General features: G+C 37.8%; 1 protein-coding gene across 2 annotated transcripts in view; it reads left to right on the top strand.

Moving 5' to 3' along the window:
* ADSS2 (adenylosuccinate synthase 2) overlaps positions 1-24,632 on the top strand; it is a 35,096-nt gene extending 10,464 nt beyond the window's left edge. The window contains exons 2-13 of one of the 2 annotated variants that reach the window (XM_007534617.3): positions 3,128-3,230; positions 4,209-4,277; positions 4,632-4,682; positions 9,344-9,410; positions 9,665-9,772; positions 11,495-11,576; positions 16,756-16,882; positions 18,545-18,699; positions 19,833-19,957; positions 21,055-21,152; positions 22,288-22,437; positions 23,445-24,632. In XM_007534617.3, the coding sequence (XP_007534679.2) occupies positions 3,128-3,230; positions 4,209-4,277; positions 4,632-4,682; positions 9,344-9,410; positions 9,665-9,772; positions 11,495-11,576; positions 16,756-16,882; positions 18,545-18,699; positions 19,833-19,957; positions 21,055-21,152; positions 22,288-22,437; positions 23,445-23,497 (1,188 nt within the window). In that variant the 3' untranslated portion in view covers positions 23,498-24,632. The other variant, XM_060192074.1, reaches the window with a different exon arrangement.
* The last annotated feature ends 268 nt before the right edge of the window (positions 24,633-24,900 follow it).

Below are 24,900 nucleotides of genomic sequence, written 5' to 3'. Positions count from 1 at the left end.
TCTTTTTTCTTTTTAATTTGTATTAACTTATTTATTATAGGCTAGAGAAATTGGGGGTGTTGAGAGAGAGAAACCTGCAACAGTTTCACCACTTGTGAAGCTTTCCCTCTATGGGTGGGGACCAGGGTCCTTGTGTACTGTAATGTGTGTGCTTAGCCAGGCGCACTACCACCTGGTCCCACTGAAACCTCTTTGTATTGCTGCATGTTAGTATAACTTCTTTGTGGGACCATTGAAGTCAGTGTTTGAGGACAATTGCCTGAATCTGACAAAGTGAATTTTGTATATTCCACAAACTATGGATATTCTAGGTCAGCCCTCAGGTGGGGAAGTCAGGTTTGAAACTTTGTCAAGTTTTGTGAAACAGCATTAGACTAAAATGTATTTTATATATAGGTAGCCTTGTAAAGAAACCCCTGGGGAGGGTGAGTGGTGGTGCACCTGGTTGAGTGCACACATTCCAATGTGCAAGAATCCAGGTTCAAGCCTCCCTGTCACTACCTGCAGTAGTGTTGCAGGTGTCTCTGTCTCTCTCCCTGTTAACTCCCCCCTCAGTATCTCTCTGTCTCTATCCAAAATATTTTTTTTTTTTACCAGAGCACTGATCAGCTCTGGTTTATGGTGGTGCAGGGGATTGAACCTGGGACTTTGGAGCCTCAAACATGAGAGTCTCTTTGCATAAACATTGTGCTATCTACCCCTGCCCCCAAAATAATTTTAAAAAGGAAAAAAAAAAAAAAAGGAAGGAAACTTCTGGGTCAGGGAGATAACTCAGTGTTAGAGCCTAAGACTTGGATGCCCGAGACCCCATGTTAAATCCTTGCTGCGCCCACATGCCAAAATTGAATGGTACCCTGGTCTCTTTCATTCTTAAAAAGAAAGGAGAGAAGGAAGAGGGAGTAAAAAAGGAAGGGAGGAGAAAGCACTTACTAGTAACTTAATTCACTTCATGAATCTTTTCTGCATAGCTGACTATAAGCCATGAACCATGTTTTCATAAGTCGTCTGAAGGAAGTTCAAACCATACAGGTAGCCTATACTTTCTTTTAAAATGTTGGCTATTGACAAGCATTATTAGTTATTATTTGCATAAGCAGGCTGTTTACTCAACAAGAACTTCAAGTCTTTTACAAATGAGTCCTCATCTTTCAGTTATGGCTGCTCTCATCTTCTTTGCCTGTCTTGGATGGTAAATCATTGCCTAAGAGAGTTGGCTTTTGTTACACAAAATGAACATGCACCACTCAGTTAGTAACTGTTTTACCAAATTCTTATGAAAGTAGAATTGATATGCAACAAACATTTTAGCTTTAGGTTTTCAAGAGTGCTTTGACATTTGTATAAATCATGAAATGATCATCACAGTAAATCTATCATCTTTCTTTGGCAGGGACCAAATTAATGATACCACAATACTGAGTGATGACCCCGTGTGCTGTACATGATAGCTTTTTGCAAAATGGTCAATTTTGATTTGTGTTTTCCCTACCCTTTTTAAACTTAGAAATTAAAAAAACTGGGAGTTGGGTGGTAGCACAGTGGGTTAAGCGCATGTGGCGCCAAGTGCAGGGACCAGCATAAGGATCCCGGTTCAAGCCCCCCGCTCTCCACCTGCAGGGGAGTCGCTTCACAGGCGGTGAAGCAGGTCTGCAGGTGTCTGTCTTTCTCTTCCCCTCTGTCTTCCTCTCCTCTCTCCATTTGTCTCTGCCCTATCCAACGACGACGACATCAACAACAACAATAATAACTACAATAATAAAACAAGGGCAACAAAAGAGAATAAATAAATATATATTTTTTTAATATATTTATTTTATTTTATATTTATTTATTCCCTTTTGTTGCCCTTGTTGTTTCATTGTTGTAGTTATTGATGTCATCGTTGTTGGATAGGACAGAGAGAAATGGAGAGAGGAGGGGAAGACAGAGAGGGGGAGAGAAAGACAGACACCTGCAGACCTGCTTCACCGCCTGTGAAGCGACTCCCCTGCAGGTGGGGAGCTGGGGGCTCGAACCGGGATTCTTATGCCGGTCCTTATGCTTTGTGCCACCTGCACTTAACCCGCTGAGCTACAGCCTGACTCCCCAAATAAATATTTTTAAAAAAGAAATTTAAAAAACTATGTGATTACTTTACCATGCCTTTGTTGCTAAAATATTTGTACCTAAATTTAATGTTCACATTTTGCTTTCTTTTGATTGTTGCTGGAGTTTCTGCACCTACATGATTTCACTGTTCCCAGTGGACTCCTTCCCCACCCCCCCCTTTTTTTTTTACTCTCAAAGGAGAGATTCTATAGGACTACTCCATCATCCATGGGGCTTCTCCTTGTGTTTGGTGCTCTCTTGTGGTTCTCCTGTGGGCTTCAGACCCAGGTCCTTACTCTATGGTAGTGTGGGTTGCCTCTTGCTGCCCCCATTTTGGTTTTAACTGACTAAAGAGTAAACATCCTAAAATGGAATTTCTACCACACACTCATAATAATATGATTCCCAAACTTAGGGTTTTTTTGGCCCAGTGTAAAGTATTACTTTTTCACAGCTGAGCAGATACATTAGTTATGTTTACAAGGCTGATCTATAAATTTAAAAATTAGATTTCTGGTGTAAACCGATATTAGTTACTTGGGAGATTTCCTAGTTGATAGTTTATGTAAGAATGCAGCTTTGGGTCACAAAGTTGTTTGACACTCCTGCTACAATGGGAATTTATATGAATTTTTATATCAAGTTAGGGAAACTGGATTTTCTTTTCAGAGTTTTTGTTTGTTTAGGTAAATATCATGAATCATTAATTAGATTGCTACATGGTCTCCCTAGTACATGAGAGAGAATAGCAAGCTAATTGGCTTTCCTGTACTAATTTCTCTTTATTTTTAAAGGAGTATGTCTTCCTCTCATTAGAAACCTGAATTTTCTACTTCCCAGATCCTGTCTGAAATAACTCAGTGTACTATATTGAGGAAACTAAGAAACATAGCCATACTGTAATTTAAAGAATAGAGGCAAATACTTAGGTCTCATTAAGCTACATTAAGGTCTTAAGCAGATTCATTAGTTCGCTCAGGAGGTAGCTATTTACTACTTGTTTTTGTCAGGTTTAATTTTCCCCAATCTTATATTTCAGGGAGGAAACAATGCTGGCCATACAGTTGTTGTTGATTCTGTGGAATATGATTTTCACCTTTTACCAAGTGGAATAATTAATCCAAATGTTACTGCATTGATTGGTAAGTATAACTGAGTGATAGTACACATAGTAACAGAACTCCAATTGATAATATTGTGCTTTTATCACTAAGCTCATTTTATCTTTTACCAAATTACTCATTGGTCTCTTGTTAATGTTGACCACGATACATTCTGGAACGTACTTAAGTTTGACTGTTTTATAACTTTCTTTGACCTTTCAGTGGTAGTACCATTTGGAATTAACAATTTTTATTTTCCTGTGATCATCAATGATGTTAGTTCTTTTAAAATATGATTACTAAATACACGGGCAGAATTATAAGAAGTCTGTTGTATTTCTGAATCCTTATGTAGTATATGCAGTCTGATAGTTTCTGTCCTAGTTTCATTTTTCTTAAGTATTTTATTTACTCATGAGAAAGATAGGAGGAGAGAGGGAAAGAACCAGACATCACTCATCACTCTGGTACATGTGCTGCTGGGGATTGAACTCAGGACCTCATGCTTGAGAGTCCAGTGCTTTATCAATTGTGCCACCCACCTCCCAGGCCACTCTAGTTTCATTTTTAAAGGTGCCACTAAAGCCACGTGAAGATTTTTTTTTTAAATAAAAGGAATGACTACCTGATTAAAAGACTTTGATTTAAAGCCTATTTTATTTATTTATTTTTTCCAAAGTCTGCATTAAGCCTGGTTCAACTTGCCTAAAATCATGCAGCTAATTTCTTTCAAAACTGTCACATTTTTTCAGAGCAATTTCAATTTATATTTAGTGCTTTGTAGTCTATGTTTTATGCTGTACTATAACTATATTTATTTCTGATGAAAAGTTTTATCACTTTAACTTATTTAAATATTTTCTAATAAGTTAGAAAGTTCCATTAATCAAAGCCCACCCCATTTATGTTATCCTAAGTAAAGGGTTATTGTAGATGTCTGATCTTAATATTACTTTTAAGTCTGTCTGCATTGTAAGTATAGATGTATAAGGTTGCAATGTATTTATTTTCCTTTAGGAAATGGTGTGGTGATTCATTTACCTGGACTGTTTGAGGAAGCAGACAAAAATGTCCAAAAAGGAAAGGGTATGAAAAAATGATTCTGCCTGCTAACTTCCTTTTCTCAGAGCTCTATTCCTGTTTTATCTTAACTTCACTTCCTAACAGAAATAATATTTCCCTACTATTTGTTTTTTGGAATCTAACAAAGTAGTCTATGAGAACATGACTGGCTTCTAGAACTTCTTAGAGCAAAAACCTAGGTAGCCTTTGTAACTTAATTTAATCAATTCTGATTAAAGTGTTTTATATGTAGAAAAAAGATGGAAAGTGGTTGTCTCAGCAAAAAATACTTAAGCATTTGTATTTCTCAAGAAATTAAGATGAAAATTTATCAGAATGTTCAATTTAATATATCTTCATCATCTCCCTTCCCTCTAGGTCTAGAAGGCTGGGAAAAAAGACTTGTAATATCTGATAGAGCACATATTGGTAAGGAGCACATAATGTATTTAGTGATCACGAGCTGATGATAATATGAAATGTTATTGAAAACTCTGATGGATGTAGTTAAAAGGAAACTATAATAATAATAATAATTGAAATTTTACTACTTTTTCCTCCTGCTTTTGACAGCTGCCAGGCTAGAATTCATATATTTCAGAATAGTTACATATGCAAATTAATAAACAAATTTTTATGATACATTTCTAATTCTATAGTAGTAAGCCATATCATAATACAAAGAACATTCATTTTGCAAATAGCAAAGTTTAGGTAGGGGACTGAGAGATAACGTATACTTTGCCGTGCTTGTGGGTCTGGGTTTGGACCTGGCCACCACATGGTAGTGCCTGCATGAGGGGACCTTCATGAGCAGTAGACATCAATGCTCTGCTGTCTCACCGCATTTCTCTTTCCCTCTCTGTCTTTCTGTCTCGTCTTTAGAGTGCCTTTGATCAGGCTTTTTGCAGACTAAGCTATTCTATTAGTTAAAGCAAATTGGATTTTAAAATTAATTTTGCCCCCCCATACATCAGACAAAAGACTAATAACCAAAATAGATGAAGAGCTCACCAAACTCAAGAAATAAATAAATAATCCTATCAAAATGGGGAGAAGATATGAATAGGATAATCACCAAAAAAGATACACAAAAGACCAACAGACACACACACACACACAGACACACATGCTCTGAGTCATTGTTAGAGAAATGTGAGTAAAAATAATAATGAGATAGCACTTCACCCCTCTGAGAATGTCATACATCGGAAAAGGTAGCAGCAACAAATGCTGGAGAGGTTGTGGAAACAAAGGAACCCTCTTGCACTGCTGGTGGCAATGTCAGTAGGACTAGTCCTATGGAGAACAGTCTGAGAACTCTCAGAAATGAACCTACCCTATGATTCTACAATTCCTCTCCTGGTAATATATCTTAAGGAAAAAACGCACCCATTCAAAGAGATCTCTGTATGCCTATGTTCACAGCAGCACAATTTGTTTTTTTTTTTTTTTTAATTTTTTATTTAAGAAAGGATTAGTGAACAAAAGCATAAGGTAGGAGGGGTACAACTCTACACAATTCCCAACACCCAATCCCCATAACCCACCCCCTCCCATGGTAGCTTTCCCATTCTCTATCTCTCTGGGAGCATGGACCCAGGGTCGTTGAGGGTTGCAGAAGGTAGAAGGTCTGGCTTCTGTAATTGCTTCCCCGCTGAACAAGGACGTTGACTGGTCGATCCATACCCCCAGTCTGCCTCTCTCTTTCCCTAGTAGGGTGTGACTCTGGGGAAGCTGAGCTCCAGGACACATTGGTGGGGTCTTCAATCCAGGGAAGCCTAGCCAGCATCCTGGTGGCATCTGGAACCTGGTGATTGAAAAGAGAGTTAACATATGAAGCCAAACAATTTGTTGAGCAATCATGGATCCCAAGCTTGGAATAGTGGAGAGGAAGTGTTAGGGAGGTACTCACTGCAAACTCTAGTGTAGTCCTGCTTTCAGGTATATATTTTATAGTTTATGGATACGTGTGCACATAAGCTCTCACAGAAACTGGTGTATATCTAGGTTATGGGACTTTGTTAGAAAGTGAACTACCTGAGATGAAATTAGAGTGTACTATTAAAGGAAAGGTCTCACCCGAGTAATGAAGCTGAAGGGTTGTCATTCCACACGTGAAGTCTCTGGATACATTCTGAGGTAAAGCATGTTGAGGTAGCAATCGTTGCTTTGGTTAGGTTGTAATCGGCAGATGCAATGTTATTTGGTTTGGATTGGGAGATGCATACGGGAAAGTGGGCCCTATCCAAGGGTTCCAGGACTGGGGGAAGTAGGGGCTCTATAGTGAAGATGTGAGGTTCCTGCTGTCTTAGGGTTCAAAAAGACAATCAATAGTTAATATTATCATCACATTATTTGTTAATTGGGTTAACTTTGAAAAGTCCCTTTGTTATGGTTTGCTGGACAGTACCCAGTATCTTGTATATAGCTGTGCTAGCAGCACAATTTGTAATAGCCCAAACTTGGAAGCAACCCAGGTGTTCGACAATAGATGAGTGGCTGAGCAAGTTGTGGTATATATACACAATGGAATACTACTTAGCAATTGAGAATGTTGAATTTCACTTTTTTTTTTTTTTAACCTCACTTTGCATCGAGCTAGAAAGAATCATGTTAAAGGTTATAAGATAGAAAGAAGGATGAATTTGGGATGATCTCATACAAGTTGAGTACTCAGAACAGAAAGGGAAATACAAAACAGAACTTGACCTGGGCTTGGTGTATTGCACCACAGTAAAGGACTCAGGAACGGGGTGGTGGTGGCGGCTTTCATTCAGGTTCTGTATGATCTAGGCTGGGAATGAGAGTGTTTTTGCAGAAAACTGAGAAATTTTATACATATACCAACAACTGTATTTACTGTAAACCAATAGTGCCCCCAACTAAAAATAAATAAATAAATAAGTAAATAAAAAAGGAAGTAAGGAAGGAAAGAAAATGGCTGAGGAGATAGCAAAATGGTTCTGTGAAAGACTTATGCCCGAGGCTCCAAACTCCCAGGTTCAATGCCCAGCACCATCATAACCTAGAACTGAGCAGTGCTTCTCTCTGTAGCTCTCTCATTTAAATAATAACTGGATTAAAATTTTCACCCACCACTAAAAAGTGATAGGATTGTTGATTATAATTGGCATGATAGCCAATAACCGGGTAGAAGGAATCACAAGCCATGAAAGAATTGTCTATATGATTGTATTTAAGTATGTATGTGTCTTGAGGCAGATAGCTGCACATTGACCTCAAGGAAACCATCAAAATTCTTGTAGCATGTATCAGATAAATGTGCTTCCAAAAATAATCAGAGTTGAGTCCTATGCATAATCTTAGCAATCCACTAAAATTAATTATTTGACGTAAACTGTACTGAACCTTATGTGCAATGGCACCTTTCTCATCCTTTTTATGGATATACTACAATGTCTTTATCCATTCTACCACTGATAAAACATTGGAATCTGGGAGGTGGGGGCAGCTGTGGCACACCTGGTTAAGCACACACATTATCACTTGGGTTCCAGCCTCTGTTCCCCACCTTCAGGGGGACATTTCATGATTGGTGAAGCAGGTATGAAGGTGTCTATCTCTCTCCCTCTCTATGTCCTTCCCCTCTCAATTTCTCTCCTTCCTATCAAAACAAAATAGAAAGGAGAATTAAAAAAAAAAAAAAGATTGGCCACCACAAGTGCTGCATTTATATGCCATCACCAAGCCCCTGCAGTAACCTTCATGACAATAGAAAAAGAATCTTTTACAATATTGAGTAATTAAAATGTTTCTTTGAATATTCTTAATTTTTTAAATTTCTTTTAAATTTTTTATTTACTTATTTATTGGATAGAGACAGCCAGAAATTGAAAGGGTAAGGGGAGAAAGAGAGACACCTGCAGCCCTGCTTCACCATTTGTGAAGCTTTCCCCCAGCAGGTGGGGACCAGGGCTGGAACCTGGATCCTTGCGCACTGTATGTGCTCAGCCAGGTGCACCACCACCTGCCCCTTTCTGAACATTCTTAAAGATTGTTTTCATTACACAATATGCTACTCTAATTAATGTTGTTAGATATTTCTGCCCCACTGGGACAAATCAGATTTGTATAGGGGTAATTTTGTATTGTATAATAAAAATTTAGCTTCTATCCCATGATTAATTAGGATAATAAGTGTCAAAAACTCCTACTAGACCACCAGGGAAATTTGTTTATCATACACAGCTGTGATTTTTAACTTTGCCAAGAAGGGGACTAAACTGCTCTGACAGTTGTGTCTTAGAAGTATAAGAGTACTTTTCTTTTTTATTTAAAGTCTGTGTTTTAAGAAGTTCTAGACATATCAGTTTTTCACCTCTCATATTAATTAAATAGTGGTTTATACTTTAATAGGATTGTACATAAACACCACTCCCACCACCAAAAGACTGAGTTCAAGCCCCCGGTCCCCACCTGCAGGGGGAAAGCTTCACAAATGCTGGAGCAGGGATGCGGATGTCTCTGTCTCACTCCTTCTCTACCTCCCCCTCTACTCTCAGTTTCTATGTCTCTATCCAATAATAAATAAATAAAAATAAAATAAAGTGAGAGGAGAGATGGTATAAGGAAAGCATGTGAGAGAGCTTTATCATTTGAGCAATAGAAAATCACTGGGTTTTAAAGGCGGTGATAACATACTGTGTCTTCGAAAATTGGCTGCATTGAAAAAAGTAGCACTTGGCTGTAGTTTTGGTAAGAGATAATGAAAGCTTAAGATTTGTGAGGATGAGGGGGAGACTGAAAGTGATCTAGATTTCTGGAGTTTAGAATATGAAGGGCAAAAAAGGGCACTTTATTGAGTTTAATAGGATTGTCATGTTCCAAAAGTACCTAATTTTTAATGACTTTTTTTTGAGATAATATAGTCTAATAAAGCAGAGTGAAAGACCAAGTATACTCTTCTCTTAGTAAACCAATTAATAATATATATTTTCTCTGACACCATTTAATATATCACAAAGAAGTGGGTGAGGAGGTTTATACCTTCAATAATTAAAGACTATTATGGTTTGTTTTCCTATATTTGTTTCAGTAATTACTATTTCCCCCCCCCTCCCCTTTAGTATTTGATTTTCATCAAGCAGCTGATGGCATCCAGGAGCAACAGAGACAAGAACAAGCAGGAAAAAAGTATGACCTCTCTGTGTGTGTATGTCCATGTGTGCACTCATAGCATATTCAGTCATATGGTTTAAATTCTAGGTCAGAGCTTATAAAAAAAAAAATTCTGTTTAGATTTCAGGGAAATCCGTAAGATTGTGAAAAGAAATCTAAAGGAAATAGCATAAACAGAAAGTAGTCAGAGTTATTTCATTCTCTGTGATGATCTGACCACAAGAACTGAATTTTTACTAACTGTAAGCTTATTCTCATTTATTTTTTAGTTTGGGCACCACAAAAAAGGGTATTGGCCCAGTTTATTCTTCCAAAGCTGCTCGGAGTGGACTCCGGATGTGTGATCTTGTCTCTGACTTTGATGGCTTTTCTGAGAGGTAACTAATCTGTTTCAAGTGGGAAGACTGAATGAAATTTTTTTAGGTGGTTCTAGGTCCAAATTGGTAAGATTGGTATTCTAGTTGAACAGAGAAGATTTCTTTTCTTTTTGCTTATAATTTTAAAACTCTTTATTGAAGCCAAGAGACTGCATAATGGCTGTGCAAAAAACTTTCATTGCTGAGGCTCTGAGGTCTCAGGTTCTGTGTGTAGCACCACAGACAGACAGAGCTAAATAGCGCCCATGTCTCTGTCACTGCATCTCATAAAAATAAAAGTAAAATACTCTTTATTACTTTCTGAATAGTTTTAATCTGGTGACCCTCCTTAAAAGTAGCATGATGATACAGTAACAGTACCCCAAGAAGATAACATCAGGACTATATTTAAGAATTGGAGTGGGAGTCAGGCGGTAGTGCAGCGGGTTAAGTGCACAAGGACCAGCTTAAGGATCCTGGTTTGAGCCTCCAGCTCCCCACCTGCAGGGGAGTCACTTCACAAGCAGTGAAGCAGGTGTGCAGGTGTTTATCTTTCTCTCCCCTCTCTGTCTTCCCCTCCTCTCTCCATTTCTCTCTGTCCTATCCAACAATGATGACATCAGTAACAATAAAACAAGGCCAACAAAATGGGAATAAATTAATAAATATTTAAAAAAAAAAAAAAAGAATTGGAGTGAAATGGTTTGCTGAGAAGTAGAGATTCTGGCAAATGTGGCAGAACTTAATAATCATATACTAGGCCTTGAGCTACATATATTTAGGTCATAGACTCCATTATGTCCTCCCACTTAAAAGTAATTAGTCTCTCTGGTACTGGTGGACTATTATATGCCAAACTCACTTTGACAGATATGCTACCTTGACTCACTGTAAGAAAATCTGCATGGGATACTATGTAGCTACTCAGTGGCAGAGATTGATTTGTCACATTTAATACCAGGTGGCATGTATGACATTCTGTATACATTTATGGTCAGCAATTTGACTACTGGCAGGGCATCTCCAGTGGAAATACTGGAGACAAGACATTAATGTCTGCCTATTTAAAATCCATCATATAGGTTGTCTTTTGTTTTCCATAAACTATGAAGCAATTCAGATTTAAGTTTTAGGGTCACAGATTTCAGTGTTTCTTCCCCCCCCCCATATGTGCGTATTACTTTAACGATATTGTAATGTATTTCTAAGGACTGATTTTCATTTATTTTCATTTTTTTTGCCACTTTATTATTTGTGGGATAGAGACAGAGACATTGAGAGAAGGAAGAGATAGAGAAACACCTGCAGTAAACACCCTCCCTGCAGGTTGGGACTAGGGGCTTGAACTAGGGTGCTTGTGCATTTTAACGTGTGTGTTCAACAATGTGCCTCAATGCCTGACCTCATTTTTTTTTTGTTGTTCTTACAAGAGCACTACTCTGCTCTGGCTATGATGATACCAGGGATTGAGCCTGGGATCTCAGAGCCTTAGTTATGAAAGTCCTTTTCTTAACCATTATGCTATTTCTCCATCCTTGTTGGTATTTCTAAACTTGAGTAAAAATGTTTCCAGTTTTTTTAGATCATGTGACTGACATCTTTTATTAGATTTTATCTCAGAACATAGCTTTCTTTTAGGGGTTAATTTATTACTAAGATCATTTATCTATAGAAGCCATTTGAATCAAACTAGGCTATGTTATTTTTAAACAGAGTTAACGTCGTGATTTATCTGCTTCTCAGGTTCAAAGTTTTGGCTAACCAGTACAAATCAGTATACCCCACTTTGGAAATAGACATTGAAGGTGAATTACAAAAACTCAAGGTAATGCTTTCTGACCTTTTATATGGTCTCTAAACTTGTTTGACAAATTAACATATAAATCTTTTATCCAGCCTTTATATTAAGGAGCTGAAATTGGTCTTTTTTTTTTTTTTTTTTTTTTTTTCTACCAGAGCACTGCTCAGCTCTGGTTTATGGTGGTGCAGGGGATTGAACCTGGGACTTTGGAGTCTCAGGCATGAAGTCTGTTTGCATAGCCATTATGCTATCTACCTCTGCCCGCCTTTTATTTTCTTTATGGAAACTACACTGTGAATGAGCAAAATACAAGGTAAATAGTTTATAGTATACATGCAACAGAGTTATATGTGAAGTATTATAGATAAGAACTGGTAAAGTAGTTTATTCTTTTGCATCTAAAAGCATATGAGCCAAAAATATTATATATATATATATATATATATATATATTTATTTTTTGCATGTTTGGGTAACTTCATGTAGTATATCTTAAAAGATTGAGTGAGGGGGTGCCAGGTGGTAGTGCAGCGGGTTAAGCACACATGGTGCAAGGACTGGCAAAAGGATTCTGGTTCAAGCCCCTGGCTTCCCATCTGCAGGGGTGGGGTGGGGGGTGGCTTCACAAGCGGTGAAGCAGGTCTGCAGTCATCTATCTTTCTGGCCCCCTCTCTGTCTCCCCTCCTCTCTGGATTTCTCTCTGTCCTATCCAGCAGCAACAACAGTAATAACAAGGGCAACAAAAAAAGGAAGAAAAAAAAAAGGTTGAGTGAGGAACAGGAGTAAAGTACCCAAAGATAAAGGTAGAGAAGCAGAGATCAGAATATAGATGATATGTTGGTGTTACTAACAGTTATAGGGGAGATTAGTTTCTATTGTGGAAATAATGAAAATATCATTAATTTTGAGGAAATAAAAGACCATATTTATAATAGTGTAAAAATCGTTCATAGTGAAGTGTTGAATCAGAGTGAGAGATGATGACTTTTAAAGCTAACCACCTCCCTTAGTGGTACTCCGTCAGGACAGTCTCTTTAGCACTGTACACTGAAGAGATAAGCTACTTGGTCAAAGATTGAACCACAGTTAGTATTTATGAGGTGATAGTTGATAGTGGTGCCTGTAGTCTGACCTTACTTAACCTTCCATTCCTCCATAGTCGTTGATAAATTTTAAGCTGCTGCTTCTGTATCTGACTCAATCCTTCTCTTCTGGAAAATAAATAGGACCATTAATTCTGGAGCCGGATCAGAATTTCTAAGCCTTGTAGGCCACTCTCAAATTGTTGCAGAACTGTTTAGATCAATCTAAAAAGAAAAAAGGTCTACATGGAACATTCTGAATGTTCCTACTAAAGCCTGGGTGTGCTTTTTCAACTGTTAGATATGTTTCATGGAAATGTAAAGTAGATGAGTGATAATGAACAATACTAAATTGGGGCAAGGGAGAAAGCATAATGACTGCAGCCCACTTTTCTTACCTAATGTGCTGAGATCGCAGGTTCGGTCCCTAAGCCAGAGCTAAGCAATGCTCTAGGGGGAAAAAACAACTAAGTAAATAGATTCTTAATAGGGTAATATTTGTTGAGCCAGTAACAAGGCACAAAAATAGTATGATTGCTTCTGGCATAAAAACCAAAAAAGATTTAAAACAGAAGTCAGAGACTGGGGCTTAGGAGGAGACCAGACTTTCATTAATGGGTAAAACATACTTGAATTAGTCCATGGGTAGGTTCTGGAATACTTATACTAGACTGGCTAAATACTTAAACATTGTCGAAACTTGAGTTTTATTGCATTAACTTTAGATGTTGGGCAAAGTGCATATTTATGTTACATTTTATAGTGAATCCCAAAATAAGCACTACTATTAGCACTTCAAATGTTTTGAGAAAGTTTCATGAAGTCGTCTTTTACTTCCTTCACTAAGCATAATTCCTTTCCATTTTATTATGGTTACAATACCATCTTTTAAAAATTCAATAGCAATACTTCGTGGAGTATATATCCTATAGCTCCATTATAATTTTTTGTTAGTGGTTTATAAGATTCCCAAGTATAGTTCCAACCACACCCATACCCTTCTCCAAAGTTCTGTGCCCCAAGCTTCCTAATAGTAACCTTCAGAGTTCTCGCAAAGTCTTAGACAGTTTATTTACGTCTTCCTCCCTCCCTCCCCCCAGCAAATTCATGTTTTTCCCTTCTCTAAATTCTACTTATGAGTGAAACCATCTGGTAGTTGTCTGGGTAAAAAAATGGGTTGACTGGAAATTATCATGCTTATTGAAGTAAGGATCAAATTAAGGTTCACAGGGTGCTGGGTGGTGTTGCACCTGGTAGAGAGCACATGTTTTTATTTTTTATTGGGGAATTAATGTTTTACAGTCAACAGTAAATACAGTAGTTTGTACATGCATAACATTTTATCAGTTTTTCCACACAACAATACAACCTCCACTAGGTCCTCTGCCGTCCTGTCCCAGGACCTGAACTCTACCTCCCCCCAACCTCAGAGTCTTTTACTTTGGTGCAATATGTTTACCATAATCAAGTACCTGGTTTCAAGCCATAGGTATCCACATGCAATGGGAAAAGCTTCACAAGTGGTGAGGTGAATCAGTACTGCAGGTCTCTCTCGCTATCTTATTTATTTATTGAATAGAGACAGTCAGAAAGTAAGAGGGAATGGGGGTGGTAGAGAAGGGTGAGAGACACCTGCAACCCTGCTTCACCAATCACAAAGCTTTTCCCCTGCAGGTGAGGACTGGGGGCTTGAACTTGGGTCCTTGTGCATTGCAACATGTGTGCTCAACCAGGTGCGCCACCACCCAGCTCCCAAGTCTCTCTCTCTATCCCCTCTGTCTTCTCCTTCCCTCTCAAGTCTCTCTCATACTATCCACAATAAATAATAAACATATAAACAAAACAAATTCAGGTTCACTAAGGACGACCAGTTTCAGTCCATCCACTTTGTCCCAAAGGACACAGTATCAGCTATTTTAATTGTTGAGTAGTTCTCCATGGAGTATACATCCCATAACTCCTTCATCCAGTCATTTTCCGATTGGCATTTAGGCTATTGTGAATAATGCAGCTATGAACATAAGTGTGCATACATCCCTTTGAATTAATGTTTTCATATTCTTTAGGTAAATGCCTAAGAGTGGTATTACTGAAGCAGAGGATATTTCCGTTTTCATTTATGTAAGGAGTATCTATACTTTTGCAAAGTGGTTACAGCAGTTTGCATCCCCACTAACAGCTTGACATAGTTCTTTCTGCACATCCTTGCCAGTGCTTTGAATTTCCTGCTTTGTTGATACAGCCATTCACACTGGTGTGAGGTAGAACCTCAGTGTGATTTTAATTTCTGTTTCTTTAGTGATAAGTGAAGTAGAATTATTTCCTCCTATGTCTTTGGGCCAATGTATTTCTTTTCTAGGGAATTATCTAAAACTTTTTTTTTTCTTTTCTTAACTTTAGAGCTTTATTGAGTAACGATTTACAGTGGTCTTTTTTTTTCTTTTTTATTTCTTTATTGGGGGATTATGTTTCACATTTGACAGTAAATACAATAGTTTGTACATGCATAACACTTCTCATTTTTCCACACAACAATACAACACCCACTAGGTCTTTTGCCATCCTGTTCCAAGACCTGAACTTCCCCCACCTCCACCCCCACCCCACCCCAGAGTCTTTTACTTTGGGGCAATACACCAACTCCGGTCGAAGTTCTACTTAGTGTTTTCTCTTCTGATCTTGTTTTTCAACTTCTGCCTGTGAATGAGATCATCCCATATTCATCCTTCTGTTTCTGACTATCTCTTCATTTAGCTCCCTTGTTTCTTTATTGATTTTCTACCTGGATGATCTGTCAAGTTGAGAGAGTGGGGTGTTGAAGTCCCCTACTATGACTGTGTTGCTGTTAATATATTGCTGTGGCTTTTTCAGTAAATATTTGTGTATTTAGATGGCCTCTCCTTGAGTGCATAGATGTTAATTAAAACTCCTTTTTCTTAAAAAAAAAGTTATTTATTTATTATTGGCTAGAGACAGAGAATCTAAGAGAGGGGATGGAGAGAGAGAGATAGGGAAAGAGACAGAGAGACACCTGCAGCCCTACGTCACCACTCAGGAAACTTTCCCCTTATAGGTGGGTACCAGGGGCTTGAACCAGGATCCTTGTGCACTGTCATGTGTGCGCTTAACCAGATGACCTGGTCCCTCTAGAGAAGTATTGTTTTTACCACTTTTTAAAAATTGGGCTGTTTATTATTGTTTTGATGTATGAGTTCTTTATTGATGTTTGATATCAGTTGCTTGTCAGAGGGGTGATGTGCAGATTTCTTCTCCCATTTACTGGGCTGCCTTTTAATCCTTGTGTAGTTTGCTTTCAAAGTATAAAAGCTTTTTAATTTGATATAGTCCCATTTATTTAACTTTGTTTTAGTTTCACTTGCTCATTTGGGTGTGTCTTTGGTGTTAAGGTTCTGTAGTGTTTTACTATTTATTCTATATATTTTAGAGTTTATTTATTCATGAGAAAGATAGGAGGAAGGGGCCAGGTGGTGGTACACCTGGTTGAGTGCACATGCTAGAATGCACAAGGACCCAGGTTCAAGCCCCTGGTCCCCACCTGTAGGGGGAAAAGCTTTGTGAGTGGTGAAGCATTGTTGCAGGTATCTGTCTTTCTCCCTCTCTATCACCCCATTCCCTCTCTACTTCTGGTTGTCTCTATCTAATTAATAAAGATAATTTTTTAAAAAAATTAAAAAAAATAAAGATAGGAGGAGAGAGAGAGAACCAGACATCACTCTGGTACATGTGCTGCTGGGGATTGAACTTAGAACCTCATGCTCGAGAATCCAGTGCTTTATCCACTGTGCTACCTCCTGGACCACTATTTTTTTTCCTTTGATTTAATTTTGGTGCATGGTTAAGTGTTGGTCCAAGTTTCATTTCATGTGCCCATCTAGTTTCGCCAGCATCATTTGTGCTGGGAAAGCACTTCCACTGAACACTTTTGACCCCTTTGTCATGTATTAGGTGCCTGTGTATGTGTAGGTTTATTCTGGGGCACTAGGCCATTTCTATATTACATTTGTCAGTTTTCACTGCTGTAAACCCAAGATTTTCACTTGTACTGGCTATGTTTTATATGTATTAGTATAAATCACAATGGGTTTCTGTCTTTATATATAGGCTTGCATGGAAAGGGTTAAGCCAATGGTGAGAGATGGAGTTTATTTCTTATATGAGGCTCTACATGGACCACCAAAGAAAATCTTGGTTGAAGGTGCAAATGCAGCACTACTAGATATTGATTTTGGTAAGTGAGATAAGACTTATGGGGAGCTTAACTGGACCCTAAAGTACTTAAGATTTAAATAATTAATATTAGTATTAAGGAATTTAAAAACAAGACTTTTAGCTTGTATATTCAGAAATAATGGAACTTTGTCATCTTGTACTAGTTTTCTTTTTTAAAAAAAAGAATATTGTGGAGAATACAAGTGCTAAGTTTCCTATTTTATTTTAAAAATAAAATCACTGAGTTTGTGGGCTTAAGATATACAAATTGTGATTTAAATTTCAGAAAGCAGTATACATTGTTACTAAGGGTATATGGTGTGTGTGTGTGTGTGTGTGTGTGTGTGTGTGTGTGTGTGTGTGTGTGTGTGAGTGATCTGCAGAAACTCAATTTCCTGAGTATGAGATGCTGTCTGTAAGTTACTGCTCTATTTAATAGGTTGTTGCTCCTTCTATCCAAATATGATCTCCTAAGGTCACTTGTTCTGAGCTCTTATATCCATTGGCATTTATTTATGTATTTATTTTTAATTAGAACAGATAGTCATTGAGGGAAAGTACTGCGCTAAGTGCATGTGGCACAAAGCACAAGGACCGGTGTTAAGGATCCCGGTTCGAGCCCCCGGCTCCCCACTTGCAGGGGAGTCGCTTCACAGGCGGTGAAGCAGGTCTGCAGGTGTCTATCTTTCTCTCCCCTTCTCTGTCTTCCCCTCCTCTCTCCATTTCTCTCTGTCCTATCCAACAACAATGACATCAGTAATAACTACAACAATAAAACAAGGGGGACAAAAGGGAATAAATATTTTAAAAAATCTTAAAGGAAAGAAAGGAAGGAAGGAAGGAAGGAAGGAAGAAAGAAAGAAAGAAAGAAAGAAAGAAAGAAATTGAGGGAAGGGTAGAGATGGAAACACACCTGTAGACCTACTACACCATTCTGTGAAGTTTCCTCCCTGTAGGTGGGTGGGGAGTGGATGCTGGAACCTGGGTCCTTGCACATAGTAATATGTGTTCTTAATCTGGTTTGCCACTGTCTGGCTCCCTGTAAGCTATGTATTTTTGATACTGTGATAAGCATGACCAATCTGGGAAGAAATCAGCAACAGTTTGCTATGTTTATTAGTGTAGTAAATAGTTAAGTATGAAGAGCATCTTTATAGGGGACCAGTACACCACTCTTCGCTGACTCTTGTCATTTCTGGGATTATTTCCTCAATAGAGTTGCAAAAGGTAAAAGTGTTACGGGTTGGCACTATCTCTTAACTATTCATGTTAGAGAAGTAGAATGAATTTATTTTAAATTGACAAGACTATTGAAATACATAGACTATAATCTTATCCAAAAAAAAAAAAAGAATATAATCTTATCTAGTAAGCTAACACTCGTGTTTGGGCAGCTACTAAGTCATGTGTGATAAGTTCCACACAGGGATGAATTGACAACCACATGCACATAAGCAAGGAACTCTTCGTTTATAAGTACTGTAGTTATAGCTCTAACCACTAGTTTCATCTCATTACAGACAGAAAAAGTAAATGAAATGTTAAAGCTTGGAGAGGGTGGTTACAGTTTTGTTCAAAGTCAGAACATTTCTAGAATATTATATTCCCATGCAGAATTTTCATAATTCTGTTCTTAAAATAATTTGTATCTGTGTATGTTAATATTTGCTTCTAATTTTAGGAACATACCCTTTTGTAACCTCTTCGAACTGTACTGTCGGGGGTGTTTGCACTGGATTGGGTATGCCCCCTCAAAATGTTGGAGAAGTGTATGGAGTTGTAAAGGCTTACACAACTCGAGTTGGCATTGGTGCCTTTCCTACGGAACTAGATAATGTAAGTTTATTTCTCAGCAAATCAAATTCAAAAAGTTTTAAAATAATTCATGTTGTGGTTGAAGAAATAGCTCACTGAGGAGGGTGCCTCTGTGACCATGAGGGAGACTCAGGTCAGGCCCTGGCACCCTTGGAGGTGCTATAGCAATGGGGGATGCTTCTGTGCTGTCATGTCTCGCCCGCTTCTCTATTTGAATGAAAAAAATGTGACCTGGAGCAGCGAAATTGTGCATGTATGAGGCCCCCTGCCGCCAAGAAAACCCAAATAACAACAAAAAGAAAATGGTTCATGTTATTTCCCTTAATGATTTAAACCAGTAAATTATAATTCTTGTAATATTTGACTTAACCTTTTTTTTCTTTTTACTGGAGCATTGTTCAGCTCTGGTTTATGGTGGTATAAGGGATTGAACCTGCCTCTCAGGCATGAGAGTCTCTTTGCATAACCATTATGCTATCTACCCCTTCCCAATTTAACGTGTTTATTTCTTTTAGTTGCCTCCAGGGTTATCACTGGGGCTTGGTGCCTGCACTCTGAACCCACTAGTCCTGGAGGCTATTTTTTTTCCCTTTGTTGCCCCTGTTTATCGATGTTATTGTTGTTCTATTGCTGTCGTTGTTGGATAGGGCAGAGAGAAATTGAGAGAGATGGGAAAGACAGAGGGGAGAGAAAGGCACCTGTAGACATGCATCACTGCTTCTGAAGCGACTGCTATAGGTGGGGACTTGGGGACTTGAACTGGAATCCCTATGCTGGTCCTTGGGCTTTGAGCCATGTGTGCTTAACCCACTGCACTATCACCTGGCTCCCTCACATGTTTATTTCAAGAGTATTTATTAATAGCTTGATTTTTAAAAAGTATTTAGTTTTCCTAATATGTAATCTAAATTTTGAGAAATTATCTGTATATAAAACTATAGCATTAATGGTTTTACAAAAAACTTGAAAATGGAATCAAAGTGGATCTGTTGCACATAATGTCTCCAGCACATAAAATCCATCATCTCTTTGGAATTCTATCTTCAACTTATTTTCTAAAAGGTATTGATCTCAAAGAGGCTTTGACCTTAAGTATTTATCAGAGTTCCACCATTGGCATTCTAAAAAGCTTAGCTTTTTTTCCTGCTTCTTAGGAAATTGGGGAATTATTACAGACCAGAGGTAGTGAGGTTGGTGTAACTACTGGAAGAAAAAGAAGGTGTGGCTGGCTGGACCTTGTTCTGCTTAAATATGCTCATATGATTAATGGATTTACAGCGTAAGTATGAAGACATTTCATGAAATGGGACAGATTTATTGATTGTAAACTTATGTCAGCACTCTTAGAGAAAAACCTCATTCTTTTGCCTCCAAGCTGAAATTGTAGTTTGTTTATCATTGGATAGAGACAGAAATTGAGGAGATAAAGAGGCAGAAAGATACTTGTAGCCCCACGTTACTCTTATATGCATATAAATATATAGGGAAGTAAAAATATCTACTTGGAATGTGCTGCTACAAGTATGCTAGGTAAGTAGGTAGAAAAAAAAAAGAGCATAAGAGGTGGGAATGTATAGCCAGTTTAATGCATGGACTTAATACCTGACTTCTGGGTCTAAATCTCAGATTCATACTAAGTGACTTTGAGTAAGTTAATCTTTCTATGACTGTTTCATTATTAAGATCTAGGCAATGTTATTTACTTCATAAGGATGTTTTGAAAATTAGATGAGAAACCTAATGAGATCAAATAGTACATTGCCTGGCTCACTGGAAAAAAATGTGTTATTAGCACATATACATTAATATGTACACAGATGCATTCTCATCTGCATTAATTAGGTTTATCTTCTAGCGAATAACAAAGGATAAAATTAGAGTTTACAGGTGTGAATTCCAAGCCTACTGTTTAATTTCCACAATGTTTCCCTTAGAACTCTGTTTTTCAGTTGTTTGTTTAGTTTTTTAATGTATCATAGAGGTTCTTGATTTGCCCCACCCAACACACACACACCTACCTCCATTTGTTCAGTCTCTGACCAGAGTGATGAAATGAGGGTGTAAATGTTGGAAATAGATGTGGCCGCCACCCATGTGGAATTGTAGAGAGTCACTGAATGTGTCCTTACTCGAGGAACCTCCCTATAAATGTGTTATTGGCTGATTGTAAGAAAGCAAAACAAGTGTGTGGTATCAGCAGTGATGGTTGTCGTGGTCAGTTATATAACTCCAAGGGCCTACTTTATTTATTTATTTATTTAGCTTTAAAATATATTCTTAAACAGTTTTCAGAATTGCTTTGTGTATTTTCCTTCATATTAGATGTTAGTCTTTACCAGTTTGCTATTCTGATGTTGCCTTTTCTTACGAAATTAGATTGGCACTTACCAAATTGGATATTTTGGACATGCTTACAGAAATCAAAGTTGGAGTTGCTTATAAGTTAGATGGTGAAATTATACCTCATTTCCCAGGTAATCTTTTTTTTTTTTTTCTTTGACTATGTTTAAAAAGTGTTATAAAGGGCGCCTGGTGGTGGTGCACCTACGTAAGCGCACACACTGCAGTGTACAAGGACCCAGGTTCAAGCCCCTGGTCCCATCTGGAGGGGGAAGGCTTCATGAGTGGTGAAGCAGGGCTACAGATGTCTGTCTCTCTCCCTCTCTATATCCCCCTCCCCTCTCAATTTCTGTCTGTCTCTATCCAATAATAAATTTTAAAAAGTATCTAAAAAGTGCATTATAGCAATTTCATAGTTCTTCTGTCTAATGTGTGATATGTAGCACCGACTTGATGTGCCTCCACAACTCAAGCAAGTAGGTATTCAATTCACAACACAGAAGAGGAAACATGGAAACCTTGTAGTCTTGCTGTGCTGCTCATGAAGCTCATCTTCACTGGATTTAAAGTAACTTCTATGTAGGCATTCTTGCTTCCTTTAAGAAGGGTAGTAAAGGAAAAAAGAACCCTTAGAACATTAGCCCACCCTGCCTTCAAAAACCATACAAATGGTTTTCTCTACCCTCTGTTTAATGGCTAATGTGAATGATTATAGAAACACTTGCTATTTGAAATATGTGGGTGTTGTTTAGTTTTGGCTTCAACATGTTTTTGGTTTCTTGGGAAGTTCTAAAATTGATGCTAGCATCCTAAAATAGGACTTCTTAGTTTGTTTACTCATTACAAATTAAGAATATGCCTGGGAATATGCCGAATAAAGGAATAATGAAGAGGTAATGCTAGACTGGAAGGTTTTGGGACCTGCTAATAGTAACTAGTCCTTGGGAATTGATTATAGCTGTAAGTTATTGGCGGGGGGGGGGGGAATCATCAATTTTATCTTTTAGTCTGGCAACTGGGCTTTCTCCTGCTTGATTTCTCTGGACTGTTGCTGTCCTAGGTTATGAATCACTGTTTCTGTGCCTCATAGCATTTGGTTGGATATTAGATGTTATAGTAGTATGATGTAGAGACTGAGTATCCCCCTTTTGTAGAATGTTGGTTCTTTGGGGGAGAGTCAAGTTACTGGCTTATCATTTTCACATATCTGCTACAATAAAAAATTGTTTGACAATAGAGTATATCATGAACATATCCTTTAACTTTTAGCAAACCATGAAGTCTTAAATAAAGTTGAAGTTCAATATAAGACTCTCCCAGGATGGAACACAGACATATCAAATGCAAGGACATTTAAGGAGCTACCTATTAATGCTCAAAATTATGTTCGATTTATTGAAGATGAGCTTCAAATTCCAGGTAAATATAAACTTGATGTTCAGTCTTTTCTTCCTTCCTCTCCTCTCTCTTTTTTTTTTTTTTTGCCTTCAAGGGTTATTGCTGGGGCTGGATACCTGCACTACAAATCCACTGCTCCTGGTGGCCACTATCTATATTAGAGAGAAACTGAGAAAAGGGGGACAATAAGAGAGGGGGAGAGAAAGATAAACACCTGCAGACTACTTGCAAAGTGACCCCCCCTGCAGGTGGATCTCGAACCAGGATCCTTACACTGTCCTGGTGCTTCCGTGCCATTGTATGCTTAACCCTTGAGCACTACTGCCAGATCCCCTACTTTTGAAATAACAACAAAAGATAATTATTTCTTTGTAGAGTTCTTATGAGCTTCATTAATGTTCAGGAAGATTAAAAATCATTTATTACTCAGTAAACATATTCATTTCTCTTAAACTAATCTCTGATAAACTCTAACCCTTTTCTTTCCTTCTCTCTACCCACCCCAGAACATTGCTCAGTTCTGGTTAATGGTAGATGATGCTGGAGGTTGAACCTGGAATTTCACAGTCTTAGGCATGAAAGTTTTTTATAGAAACATGATGCTATCTTGTTCTTGTTACTTTAGCCTCTGCTATCAGCAAATCCTTTTGTATTTTCTTGGCTCCTAGAAATGGTCTGGTTTTTATTTTCTTCCTCTCATTGTTTACTTATTGGCTAGGACAGAGAGAAATTTAGAGGGGAGAGAAGAGAGAGAGATAGATACCTACAGACCTGCTTCACTGGTCATGAAGTGTCTCCCTGCAAATGAGGAGTGGGGACTCAAGCCCAGGACCTTGTGCAGGATAACATGTGCCCTCAATTGCATGTGCCACTGCCCAGCCCTTCTTCAACAATACCTTTAGCATCATCCCAGTTATTAAATAGATAAAGTTGCACCTAGGAGAAAGTTAATTTGTGAGTTTGAGGAGGGAGGGAGATAAATATTATTACAAATACCATAATGCTGTGTATTCTTTTTTTCTTCACAGTGAAATGGATTGGTGTAGGTAAATCCAGAGAATCTATGATTCAGCTCTTCTAAGGATTTCCAGAGATAAGAAGAAACACTCCTTGTGAAGGGGGAAAAGGACTTAAATATTTCATTTATCATCTGCAAATTTCTGGAATAAAGACATTGGTGTTAGTTTTGACCCCTACAGTTGTTTCCACTTTCTTCTGGGTGATGTGGAGATAAAGGTTTGGCATCTTCCAGTGTCAGCTTCCTTGGCTGGCAGAATTGCCGAACCATTTGTTGCTCCTGCTGCTCATGGTGCCACATTTTCTTTTCATGTTTAGTATTAGTATAATCCATGTTGTTTTAAATCTAAAGTAGAGTTACTTTTGATGTAGGATTTTCTCATTACTGTCATTGTGTGGTCTTAGGTTTTCTCTCTATTAAATGGCAAGAATAACTAATGCAGTTTTGCACAAATATTTTTTACATTCTGATTATCCAATTGTCATTGTAATCTTTGCTGTTACATATAAATGATCAAAAGAGAGGGATTCTGTAAATTTTTGTAATGCTATGAATTCTATTCAGAGTATGAACTGTTTCTTTTCTGCTGAGACCATTGCAAAATTGAGCTTTGGCTGGTGGAGGTGGGGGTGGAGTGTTATATTCAGGGGTCCTTTAATTTGTACAGAATACAAAACTTGTTTCTCTCTGTAAATTATTTAATGAATTGAGCATTTAACTGTTCAAAAAGAATGGGTATTTCCCCAAATAATCTTAATGTTTAAAAATGTTAGACATTAAAAGATCTGTTGTATAATCTGTTTTCTCTTCAGATCACATAAATCTTTTCACATTTCAAGGAGATCATGTACTATTTGGTGGGTATTTTTCTTTAATTTTAGACATCCTGGAAATATATAGCTGTCCTTTGTTATCTCATTTATTGCACAACCGAGCAGATTAATTTTTCAACGTTGTGCCTGCCAATATGCCTATGGAATCACCTAAAAGTGTCCAAATGAACCCAAATCATTACTTTGATCATGCCTTTATTTCTCCTTTCTTTAGAATAGGTGCTTTTTTTTTTTTACCATTAGGTTTAACATATTGCATAGTTTAACCTCCAATGAACTATTTTAATTGTTTAAATTAGGTGTCACTTAAATTTATTTTATTATACCATCAATAGCTGATTAAAGTATTTTTGATTTGTTTTGTATATTGTGGTTTTATTTGATAAGAGGAGTAAAAGTAGTACCAGCACACCTTGGGAGGAATTTATTTCATTATCAGTGATGAAAAACAGAGAGGAAAAAAACTGTACAGCTATATGTAAATAGCACGACCCGAACTGCCCCTGCGGCTACAGACAGACTATTCTTCTTCTAGCGTTTGCCCTTCTTCCGTAGCCAGTCAACAGTGTCAGGTTGAGCCTGATGTAAAGTTTCGAGACCTCCTTTGAATCTGGAGAGGTGGCAGTCGTTGAC

This window comes from Erinaceus europaeus, chromosome 6 (genome assembly GCF_950295315.1).
Source record: "Erinaceus europaeus chromosome 6, mEriEur2.1, whole genome shotgun sequence".
Lineage (NCBI taxonomy): Eukaryota > Metazoa > Chordata > Mammalia > Eulipotyphla > Erinaceidae > Erinaceus > Erinaceus europaeus.
The sequence above is the reverse complement of the archived record's forward strand: the minus strand, read 5'-3'. Positions and strand labels throughout refer to the sequence as shown.